The 13,122-nt window shown below is 35.3% G+C and overlaps 1 protein-coding gene across 5 annotated transcripts in view; it reads right to left on the reverse strand.

Moving 5' to 3' along the window:
• COPS4 (COP9 signalosome subunit 4) overlaps nt 1-13,122 on the reverse strand; it is a 46,424-nt gene that overhangs the window by 15,655 nt on the left and 17,647 nt on the right. For 4 of the 5 annotated variants that reach the window (XM_070263552.1, XM_001494333.6, XM_070263553.1 and 1 more), the window contains exons 5-7: nt 11,596-11,749; nt 11,271-11,421; nt 4,621-4,791 (exon numbers count right to left, since the gene is read on the reverse strand). In XM_070263552.1, coding sequence (XP_070119653.1) covers nt 4,621-4,791; nt 11,271-11,421; nt 11,596-11,749 — 476 coding nt within the window. The remainder of the gene's footprint in view (nt 1-4,620; nt 4,792-11,270; nt 11,422-11,595; nt 11,750-13,122) is intronic. The other variant, XM_023637812.2, reaches the window with a different exon arrangement.

Consider the following 13,122-nt stretch of genomic DNA (forward strand, 5'->3'; position numbering starts at 1 on the left):
CCCTGAACAGCTAAAGCTATCCTGAGAAAAAGAACAAAGCTGGAGGCATCACAATCCCTGACTTCAAAACATACTACAAAGCTATAGTAACCAAAACAGCATGGTACTGGTACACAAACAGACACACAGATCAGCGGAACAGAATTGAAGGCCCAGAAATAAAACACCACATCTACAGACAGCTAATCTTTGACACAGGAGCTAAGAACATACAATAGAGAAAGGAAAGTCTCTTCAATAAATGGTGCTGGGAAAACTGGATAGCCACATGCAAAAGAATGAAAGTAGACCATTATTGTATGCCATACACAAAAATTAACTCAAAATGGATTAAAGACAAAATGAATTGAAGACGTGAAACAATAAAGCTCCTAGAAGAAAATACAGGCAGTACACTCTTTGACATCAGTCTTCAAAGGATTTTTTTAAATAGCATGTCTAGTCAGGCAAGGGAAAGAAAAGAAAAAAACAAAAGGGACTTCATCAGACTAAAGAGCTTCTGCAAGGCAAAGGAAACTATAAACAAAACGAAAAGGCAACCCACAAACTGGGAGAAAATATTTGCAAACCGTATATCCAACAAGGGGTTAATCTCCAAAATACATAAAGAACTCATACAACTCAACAACAAAAAGACAAACAACCTGATCGAAAAATGGGCAGAGGATACGAACAGACATTTTTCAGAAGAAGATATACAGATGGCCAACAAATACATGAAAAGATCTTCAACATCACTAGTCATCAGGGAAATGCAAATCAAAACTACAATGAGATATCCCCTTACACCTGTTAGAATGGCTATAATTATCAAGACAAAAAACAACAAATGTTACAGAGGATGTGGAGAAAAGGGAACCCTCATACACTGCTGGTGGGAATGCAAACTGGTACAGCCACTATGGAAAACAGTATGGAAATTTCTCAAAAAATTAAAAATAGAAATACCACACAACCCAGCTATCCCACTAGTGAGTATTTATGCAAAGAGCTTGAAATCAACAATTCAAAGAGACTTATTTAACCCTATGTTCACTGCAGCATTATTCATAACAGCCAAGACCTGGAAGAAACCTAAGTGCCCACTGACTGATGTGTGGATAAAGAAGATATGGTATATAAATCCAATGGAATACTACTCAGCCATAAAAAAAGACAAAATTGTCCCATCTGCAACAACATGGATGGATCTTGAGGGTATTATGTTAAGCGGAAATAAGCCAGACGGGAAGACACACACCATATGATTTCACTCATATGTGGAAGATAAACAAACACATGGATAAAGGGAACAGATTAGTGGTTACCAGAGGGACAGGGGGTTGGCAGGTGGGCATAAGGGGTAAAGGGGCACATATACACAGTGACGGATAAAAATTAGACTATTAGTGGTGAGCATGATGCAGTCTATACAGAAACTGATAAATAATAATGTACACCTCAAATTTCACAAAGTTATAAACCATTATGCCCTCAATAAAATAAACAAAAAAACAAACAGAGTCTACCCCATAGGGTCAATGTGAGGATTATATGCAAGCATCCATGTAAAAAATTTAGAAGAGTATATGGCACATCATAAGCATTCAATAAATCTTGGCAACCACTAGAAAGAAAAAAAAAAAGAATCAAAGACCTACATGTAAGAGCTACAACTATAAAACTTTTATAAGAAAACAGAACCAGTCTTCATGACCTTGGATGGGGCAATGGATTCTTAGATTCAACACTGAAAGCACAAGCAACAAAAGAAAAAACAGATAAATTGGACTTCATCAAAATTAAAAACTTTTGTGTTTCAAAGGACATCATCAAAAAAGTAAAGAAACAACAGATAGAATGGGAGAAAATATTTGCAAATCATTTATCTGATAATGATCAGATCCAGTACATATAAAGAATAATTATAATTCAATAACAAAAGGAAAGATAACCCAATTAAAAAACTGGCAAAGGATCTGAATAGACATTTCTCTAAAGATATTCACATGGCCAATAAGCACATGAAAAGGTGCTCAAGATCATTAGCCCTTAGCGACATGCAAATCAAAACCACAGTGAGGGGCTGACCATGATGTGGCGCAGCGGTTAAGTGTGCACATTCTGCTTCGGCGGTCCAGGGTTCACCAGTTTGGATCGCGGGTGTGGACATGGCACCGCTTGGCAAGCCATGCTGTGGTAGGCATCCCACATATAAAGTAGAGGAAGATGGGCATGGATGTTAGCTCAGGGCCAGCCTTCCTCAGCAAAAAGAGGAGGATTGGCAGCAGACGTTAGCTCAGGGCTAATCTTCCTCAAAAAAAAAAAAAAAAAAACCACTACGACGGCTAAATCAAAAATACAGATAATAAATGTGGAAGAGAATACGGAGAAAATGAAACCCTCACACACAGCTGGCAGAAATGTAAAATGGAGCAGCTGCTTTGGAAAACTATCTGGTAGCTTCTGAAAAGATTAAGCACAGAGTTACCATATGACCCAGTAATTCTACTCCTAGGTATAGACCCAAGAGAATTAAAAATGTACATCCACAAAAAAAGTCTATATAAATGTTCATAGCAGTATTATTTAATAGCAAAAAAGTGAAAACAATCTAAATGTCTGTCAACTGACAAAGAAATGAAATGTGGTACATCCATATATTCGAGTATTATTTGGCAGTAAAAAAGAATGAAGTACTGGGGCTGGCCCCGTGGCCGAGTGGTTAAGTTCGCGCGCTCCACTGCAGGTGGCCCAGTGTTTCGTTAGTTCGAATCCTGGGCGCGGACATGGCACTGCTCATCAGACCACACTGAGGCAGCGTCCCACATGCCACAACTAGAAGAACCCACAACGAAGAATACACAACTATGTACCGGGGGGCTTTGGGGAGAAAAAGGAAAAAATAAAATCTTAAAAAAAAAAAAAAAAGAATGAAGTACTGATACATGCTACAACATGGATGAACCCCGCAAACATTACACTAAATGAAAGGAGGCAGTCACAAAAAGCATATATTACATGATTCCATTTATACGAAATGCCCAGAATAGACAAATCTATAGAGCAGAAGATTGGTATTAATTTTGCACAACTCTGGGAATATAGTAGAAATCACTGAATTATAACTAAAGAAAAATAACTATGTCTCAAGATTGGTAGCCTAGGGTTGTAACGCCAATAAACACAAATGTCCAAGAAGAAATAAGGAAAGCAAAAAGTTCTAAAATGCAAGAGGAAGATGACAAAACCCCTGGACGCCGTATACAGTCCCGTGTGAAAAATCTGAGAATCATTTGTGCCCTCAGAGATCCTAGAGAGTATCCCTCTTTTCAGAAAAAAATTCTCTGATTATATCTTTTCATGCTTCTTTCACAGCCAGAAAGCTCAAAGTCCAATCTGAAGCTAACTGTTTCAATTCTGGAAACTTTTTCTTATTTATGTAGCTTTTAACTTGTTTGTCAGACATCTTCCTGCAAAAAGAACTTAAAGCTGCTCAGAAGAATACACAGAACAAAAGACACGAGAATTTAAAAGTCAAAAGCAACAATCAAAACACACACTATTTACAGGTGGGCTTCAAATTTAATTTTAAGCTTTCTCGTAGCCAACCAAAATAAGAAAACCAATCAGTTTATTAATTCACGGTGTGTTTAAATAAGATAAAAACCAACTGCTCAGGAGAATCACAACTAATCCTAAGACTGTAAAGGAAATTTTCCTGAGGATATCCATAAAGAATATCCTATAGAAAAAACCCTCCTTTAGACAGAAAGAGGAGAATCCCTTGGTTTGCTTCTTAAAGGACAATTAAATAAAGAAATTCAATAGGGGGTCAAAATAATCCCCTCATTCAATCCAGGGCTGTAAGATGGGTAAAGCATACACCCTTCAGCTAGCCCCTACATAAATAACCCTTTACGACTGAATTCTCTTCAATACAGGATGACAATGAACCCCAGGCAGTGAGTCTAACAGATCTGTACATTTATCTTAACCTTTTCCAGGTTTCTGATGGCCTACATCTATATTTTTAGTATCATATGTTATTGTTATAAGCTACTTTCAAATCTCTGTAGACAAACATACTTAAAATAATTGATGTTATGAACAAGCAACTATTAAAAACTTATTTCCTGGCAAAGGTAGTTCAACTTAAGCAAATACATCCCTTGGCTAGGAAACACGACACCAATATCTATTTTTATTGGCAACACTTTCATCCTGAACAACCTTGGGCAAGTTACTGTGCCAAATTTTGCTCTATCTAAAATAGGACTGGATCATTATGCTCTACTACAAACTGATGCTTACGGTTAATTAAGGTACCTAATCAAACGGTTCGAGTTTTTAAAAAACCAGGTACTATAAGCATAGCCTATAATTATTCTGCCCTTAGCCTTTCCAAAAAATGCATCATTCCACAATACTTTCCAAGAGAGCTATTTTTATACTTCAAACCCATATCTGTGTATGATACTCATCTTCAGTCAATATAATATTCCTTTTTTAAAAAAGGAATCATCAACTGTTACATAAAAATATTATAGGAAGACATCGAGATGCTTCAAATTTAACATACTTTCAACTAACGTGTACCTAAATATTTACTACCACACACTTATAAAACATGATCATTACCATCAGCTGTGGTTGCTTTTTGGTGAGGCATCAGCATGGCAGCAAATTCTTGAAGTTGATTTCCTCTGATGATCCTATCTAGGTACATTTTCTCTAGGATCCCATAAGCAGCAAGTTGCTGGCACCTTTCATCCTTAAAAAGAGTAGCTAGCATCCGAGAACGCTGCTGTCCTAAGGGAAACAAATGAACATCAAATATTCTCACCATCTATGTCTTCAATGAAAAATATTGCATGACCTATTTTTTGCCTACTAAAATATACAGTGGAGTCTCATTATTTGCAGTAGTTACATTCTAAAAAGTTGCTGCCACCACTGAATCAGGGACTACTTAACTGCTGCCCTAGTGGGAACACAGGACTGGGTTCCTGCGAGCCTCCGGTCACAACATGTTTGTCAGCTGATCAATATGTAACTTTGTTCATGTGTGTTTTTGTTTAAAGGCACCTTATTTAATATATATTGAAGATTTATTAATATTGAACTCACAGAAAACATGCCTGAGTTAAGCTTATCTAACACACGTGTTTTCTCCATAAGGCACATCACAGACTTCCTATGCATAAGAACCAAGAGAGCACTTCAGGACTATGCTTAGGGGCCATTTTTAACAGCGAAATCAACCACAAAAAGCACAAAATGTGAAACCCATGGTGTTAAATTGACCACCGAAAGGACACTTGTTTATAGTATGAGAGCTGAAACAAGAAGGCAGAGGGTTACCTTGTTCAACCTCAGCTGGAAACATAAGTCAGGGGACTCCAATTCTTTGCTGCTCTGTGTAAGTCTGCAAATGACTGTGAAAGCACGAGTACTGATTTTGGAGTTAGCAAGTAGGCAAATGCACAGATATGGAATCTACAAATAATGACGATCAACTGTATATTCATAGGTGAAGAATATGGTTTACACCAAAATGTTATGAGTGATTCCAATTATAGGTATTATTTTCTTCTTCTTGTTTATTTGTATTTCAATAAATGAACATGCAGTCCCTTGGTAATAATAAAAAAAAAAATTATAAAAGATGGGGTCAGCCTGGTGGTGTAGTGGTTAAGTTCATGCACTCCACTTTGGCAGCCCAGGGCTCGCGGGTTTGGATCCCAAGCGCAGACCTAGCACTGCTCATCAGGCCATGCTGTAGTGGCATCCCACATACAAAATAGGGGAGGAGTCTCACAGGTGTTAGCTCAGGAACAATCCCCTTCAAGCAAAAAGAGGAGGATTGGCAAGAGATGTTAGTGGAGGGCCAATCTTCCTCACGAAAAAGAAAAATTATAGAAGATGAACAAATATTTCTCAGATTGGAAACAATATTCATAGTTTCAATTTATACTTTCAAGGATCTTTAAATGGTGAAAAATTACATGACAATTGATGACATTACAGAAACCAAACTAATGGCAATAATTCTATAAACAAACTTTTTCTTTTTCTTTTTTTTTTTTTTGAGGAAGATTAGCCCTGAGCTAACATCTGCTGCCAATCCTCCTCTTTTTGCTGAGGGAGACTGGCCCTGAGCTAACATCCATGCCCATCTTCCTCTACTTTATATGTGGGACGCCTACCACAGCATGGCTTGCCTTGCAGTGCCATGTCCACACCCAGGATATGAACTGGTGAACCCCGGGCCACTGAGGCAGAATGTGCGAACTTAACTGCTGCACCACCGGGCCCAGCCCTGAACAACCTTTTTCTATTTAAATATTTTCTAGCTCTATATACAGTAAGAGCCTAACCACAATGACACCCAGAAGTAATGAGCACACCTAGCATCCCAATCTTGGTATCTTCATTAAAAGGAACTAGGGATCCTTGAAAAATAGCTGATTTAAAGTCTGGGGCAGGAGAAATACAAAATGAGTCTAAGGCATCTTTTATGCTACAATGTAGGCAACCATTCAAAAAATGAGGCCATGTCAAAAAGACATGATCTGGTCATATTTGGAACTTGAGCATCAAATTAATTATAAATATAATTTACTATAACACACGGAATAAATAAAAAATGAGTCAAATATACAAGAATGTTCATAGCAGTACTATTCCTAATGTTCATTTGTCACAATTCATCAAACTGTACACTTTTTTTTTTAAGTGAAGAAGATTGGCCCTGAGCTAACATCTGTTGCCAATTGTCCTCCTTTTGCTTGAGGAAGATTGTCCCTGAGCTAACATCTGTGTCAGTCTTCCTCTATTTTGTATGTGGGATGCCGCCACATCATGGCTTGATGAGTAGCGTGTAGGTCTGCACCCAGGATCCGAAGCCACAAACCCTGGGCTGCCAAAGTGGAGCATGCCAACTTAACCGCTATGCCACTGGGCCAGCCCCAAGCTGTACACTTTTCTGTGTGTATATTATACACACAGAAAAATAAGCAGAAAAAAAGTCCTTAATGATACTAAAAGAAGAAAGAAAATCAAAAGGAAAGTTCTTACAGAAGAATAGCAGCTAACAAATGCAGAAGAATAGAATTAGCAGTAAATCACATTTTTCAGCACACAATATAATGAATGATCCAAGCAAGGATTATTAATAGATACTAAATTATTGAAAGGTAGTTGGGGAACAGGATTTTTTAGAGTTGTCAAAGCAGCATCCCATAAATGATTTCCAAAATGCAAAGAGGAAAATATACCTTTACAATGGAATCTCTACCTTAACTACATGACCAAATTTGCATCAATAATGGTGGGACAACGTGACATCACGTGCCCTCTGATGGGACGCAACAGCAAGCATACTACACAGCGTCACTATGAGGAATTCTTGCTAGAAAAGTTTTAACCTGAAGTTAATCTAACGTTTGGCTAACTTCCAGTTTACAGGAAATACACAGGATTAGGAATAAGTAAACAATATATATCAGACAAATCTAGAATGAAGGACTTCTACAAAGCAACTTCCTTGAACTCTTCAAAAAGTCAGTATTTTTTAAGTGAGGAAACTATACAATGTTATATGTCAACTATATCTCAATAAAGATGGAGGAAAAAAGCGAGGAAACTATTCTAGACTAAAAGATTCTAAAGAGACATAATCACCACATGCCACATATGAACTTTTCCTTGTTCAGGGGAAAAAGGCAAGTATAAAAGATATTCCTGAGACAACTGAAGCAATGATAACAGGGACCAGATGCTAGCTTCTATAGCAAAATCACTTGTTAAATTCTTTTAGGGATGATAATGGTATTGCAAGTACAGAGAAAAATGTTCCTATTCTTAGGAGATGCATGATGATATATAAAGAAGGAGTGTCATGATGGCCTACAACTTACTTTGAAACGATACATCAAAAAACGTGTGCATGTGCATGTGTATAAACGAGAGAGAGAGCAACTATGACAAAATGCCAGGAAAATTTAGAAAAAGAATAATGAAAGGAGAGAAGCTCTGCTAGATAATAAAACATACTATAAAGCTACAATAATTCAAAGAGCATAGTACTAGTATATTCATAAATAGACTAATTAATGGGAGAGAATATTATGTCCAGAAATCTTACTATAACGCATTTCAAATCAATAGGGAAAAAAAGATGTATTATTCAATAAAGGATGATAGGTCCAATGCCTAGCCATGAAGAAAAAAAAACCTTAATTCCCTATCTCATTCCTTACACTAAAATAAATCCAAATAGATTAAAATTTACAGGTAAATTCAAGAAGCAGGTAAACTAATCTATACTAACGATTACTCTCGGAGAGTTGGGGGCTGGAGGTAGTAACTAGGAGGAAGCAGGAAGGTACTAAATGAAACCCTAAAGCAGCAGTTCTCAAAGGGGGTCCCCAAGGCCTTTTCAACAGATCACTGATGTGAACACCATTTTCTTTTTAAAAGAACAAAGACATCCTTTGCTTTTTTCACTGTGTTGACATTTGCACTAGTGGTGCAAAAGCAATGGTGGCTAAAACTACTGGTACCACAACACAAATCAAGGCAGTGGCACCAAATGTATTGTGTCACACACAGTCAAAACAAAAAATGGTGGTTTCACTTAAGAATGTCCCTGCAGCAGTAAAAATTATTTGTTAAATCTTGACACTTGAGAATACATCTTTTTAATATTTTGTGTGACAAAGTGGGAAATGCACATAAAGCACTTCTGCTGCAAATCGAAGAGCAATGGTTGTCCCAAGGAAACACTGCAAGCTGAACCAGTGTTTCTTTTCCATAGAACACCAATTACTTGAAATAACAACTGACAAATTATGGTTTTTCAGACTTGTGTATCTGGCAGACATTTTCTTAAAAATTAACAAAGTGAGTCTGTCTCCACCAACCAAGAATATTTGTTGCCCCTGATAAAATTAAAGTTTTCAAGAAAAAATAATTTTTGGAAAACTTGGATCTGCCACCATGAGCCTGACAGCTTTCTAATACTTAAAGCTTTTTTTTTAATGAGCTCAGTGGTACTATATTCAAATGTAATTTTTCTATATAATAAAGGATATCACTATGTGGAAGCTCTGTCTAACTTAGCCAACCAGTGTTTTCCAAATAACCAATACATGATAGTACAAAATCTTGCACTGGCAAAAGATCCATTTAAAGCGCAAGAGAGACCAAGACTTTAACATAACAGAGTGCAAAAAGCTCACTGATATGGTTTCAGACGTCACATCACACCTAACGCATAAAAAATTATACCACTTGTCAAGTTTAGTATAGTATCAAAGAACAATATCCATAAAAATCTGAAAAAGCCATTAAATATGCCTCCCTTTTCTACTACACATCTGTGTGAGGCTGGATTTTCTTCACATACTTCCACTAAACAATATCACAAAACAGACTGAATACAGAAGTACTTTTAAGAATTCAGCTTTTGTCTATTAAGCTAGACATTAAAAGGATTTGAAAAAATGTAAAAATCCCATTCTCCTAACTTTTTTTGCTTTGGAAAATATAGTTCTTTTCACAAAAATATGTCCTTTATGTTTATATGTAATGGATCAATTATTGTTACTTTTAAATGAATTAACATTTTTAAACTTTCTCATTTCAATTTCTAATACAGTAATCAATAGATATAACCTACATAAACAACAGCTCTCTAGGGTTCTCAACTTCTCAGAGTAAAGGGGTCCTGAGACCAATGGATCTGAGAACCTAAAGCCTAAAGTACTGGAGGAAAACACGGGAGAGAATTTATATAATTTCAGAATAGGGAAGGCCTTTCTAAGCAAGTCAACAAAACCCAGAAGCTAAAAAAAGAAAAGATTAATACATTGAACTTTATAAAAACTAAAAGTTTTTACATGGCAAAAATGTCATAAGCAAAGCCAAAAAGAGATGAAAATTGGCAAAAAAAAAAAAAAAGGTTAATTTTCTTATATACATAAAGAACTTTTATAAGTCACCAAGAAAAGGACAAAAACTCAAAAAATGGCTAATGGACATAAACAAATAATTCACTCAAAAAAAATACATGTTTTTCAACCATTTTTTTAACATGAAAAGATGCTAAAGAGCATTCATAATAAATGAAATTAAAATTAAAACTAGAATAAGATACTATTTTTCATCTACCACATTAGCAAAGATTACAAATTGGTAATATATATGTGTGTGAGCAATCAGGTACACAGGACGTTGTTGTTTGGAGTGTAACATTAAAGAGCAAAGTATAATTTCTATCAAAAGTTTAAATGTATGTACCCCTGGACCAAAGCATTTAACCTATGCATAAATTCAAATATGTGCATAATCACTACAGCATTGTTTGTAATTAACTAAATAAAATATGATAAAGCCAAGCAATAGAAGATACAAAAGAATAGGCTGTACGTATTTACATATAAAGACCACCAAGACACACAGCTACATGAAAAAAGCAAATTGCAAAAGTGTGTCTATCATGCTATCATTTGTGTGTAACAAAAGGGGATACAGATACATACACACTTTTCTATTGAAGGAAATACAAGAAAGCCCTAACAGTTCTTTAGAACAGGAAGCACTATCACGTTTATATAATGCCTTTTCAGTAACAAAAATAAAATAAATAAGATCACTGCTTCATAAAGAATGAATTCTGCAGAGTGAAAATGTCATTAGGCTCTCAATGAAACACAGTTTAAGAATAAACATTCTAAAATGATTTAGAAAAGCCATGGTTTAGAACTATCAGCATTTCTTCTCAATGTCCTTTCTGCTTTATAAGTTTACATGCTATAACTTAGTAAAAAGAACAAATAATAGTTTATTTTTTATATTTAGTGAAGGATAAATGCCAGGTCTAAAACTGAGGTTTGAAAGGTAAAAAAAAATCCCAAAAGCAGTACATTAATTATCTTATCACCGATCTCTAGATTTTAATTTTTGTTACCCTCTATGTAGTTCTCACTTAATTTGATATCCACTTGTTCAGTGATATTTTAGGAGAACTAAACTTCATATTATTTCTCTTAACTATTCCTAATACATGTTGGTAATAAACTAATACATGTATATTTAAATTTTTTTAAATTAGCAATTTTATTGCTGTTTTTGTGTTTAAATGTTTAAACTAAACCTACCCTAACTGCATCAATAAGACATCCACTTGAAGAATAGTTCCTTGCTAAATCCTCCAAGAGTAACGAACCTGAAATTATTAAGCAAAGTTAACTGACTGTTCATTAAAGCATAAATGATGAGTTTACCTGCTGATGCTAAGATGGTACAGTGCAAAGCATGTTTTAAGGCCTCTAGTCTTTCACTTTCGTGCACTATTGTCTTGTAAGAGAGCTCATTGTACCTTTGTGCAGCTTCAATGAATTTTCTTCTGTAATCAAGAACACGTGCATAGCATACCTATAGAGGGAAAATGCTTTAATGAGGGGGGGAAATTAAAAAGCAAAAGCAAAAAATAAAAAAGAGAGAGAGAGAATTTCTAATACATAATAGCATTTATCAGATGTTCCGGAGCATCTTAGTATAGCAGGATTCTCCAATACAAAATTAATTCCAAATCAGCTCATCTGTTACCTTATAATGTATCTGTAACTGTTCGTTGGTTGATTCATTCTGAAGCAATGATGCTCGATTTATGTAAGCCTCTGCCTGGACGGGATCATCATCCTCCAGATATAGCCTAGCAATCTTCAGGTATGTCTCCAGTTTATAATCTACATTGTACTGTCTAGGACATAACAGAAAACCACAGAAGGACAAATATTTTATCAAGAAAATTTTTAGGCATGGTAGAAAATAATTTATATATATATAATTATACATTTTTCCTTATATATTTTGTTAACAGAATCAAAATTTTTACTGCATTACATTATAGAAAAGTTACAAAACATTTCTAAGTAAGTTTTATTGAATTTTTATTTTTATCATTGTTGTCATATTACATTTTAGCTTTTTTTTTTTTTAAAGCTTGGCATCTGAGCTAACAACTTTTGCCATTTTTTTTCTTCTTTTTCTCCCCAAATTCCCCCAGTACATAGTTGCATATTTTAGTTGTGTGTCCTTCTAGTTGTGGCATGTGGGACGCTGCCTCAGCATGGCCTGAAGAGCAGTGCCATGTCGGCGCCCAGGATCGGAACCGGTGAAACCCTGGTCTGCCTAAGTAGAGAGCACGAACTTAACCACTCGGCCACGGGGCTGGTCCCTACATTTTAGTTTCTTCTAATCCTCAAATCATCTCACAAGTCAAAGATCTTAAAAAGAAAAAATGCCCAGTTCAGGAGTACGTCATATACTACTGGTAGGACTATAAATGAATACAACCACCCTGGAAAACAATTTGCCAATATTCTCTCCAACAACCCTTTGAATTCTTTAAAATGCATCTACTCTTTATCCACTATACTCTCCCTCTAGAAAATAAATCCTAAGAAAATAATCAAGGATGTGCAAACATATGTATGTACAAGGAGGATATTCATTTGCAAAGTTAATCATAAATATCTAAAATAGGAAGAAAATGAAAATCACCTAATATTTATGGTAATCAATTAAGTTGTGGTACATAAATATACAGTTATTATAATCATTAATATGTGATAATAGTCATCACGTATTTTTGCTAAGTGAGAAAACTGTATAAAACTATGTGAAACACCATTAAAATGTATTTCTATACATATATACCAAGATAGCAATCATCTCTGGGTGGTGAGATTACAGGTGGTTTTCATTTTCTTCTTTATCCCAGGGGTCACATTTTATGCAAGAAATATATAACTGAAGACCTCACATAACTCAAAACTAAAAGAATTCAAGATTAGTCCTCACAAAAAAAATCTTTTCTATTTACCAGCAAAAGTGGTGCCACCATGTGGCAAGAACAGAGTTTACAATTCTCACTTGGCCTCACCTTTGAAATTATTTCTTCACTTTTAAATTTTTTATACTAATTCAATTTTTTCCATGAGCTATATTTTATTAATATTTTGCACTATATTATTTCCATTCACAACTCAAATTTACATGAACTGCTATAAACAGGACTATACTTTCAAATTTTATGATGTGCTTATTGTATCTATTACTTTCATAATCAGA

This window comes from Equus caballus, chromosome 3 (genome assembly GCF_041296265.1).
Source record: "Equus caballus isolate H_3958 breed thoroughbred chromosome 3, TB-T2T, whole genome shotgun sequence".
NCBI lineage: Eukaryota > Metazoa > Chordata > Mammalia > Perissodactyla > Equidae > Equus > Equus caballus.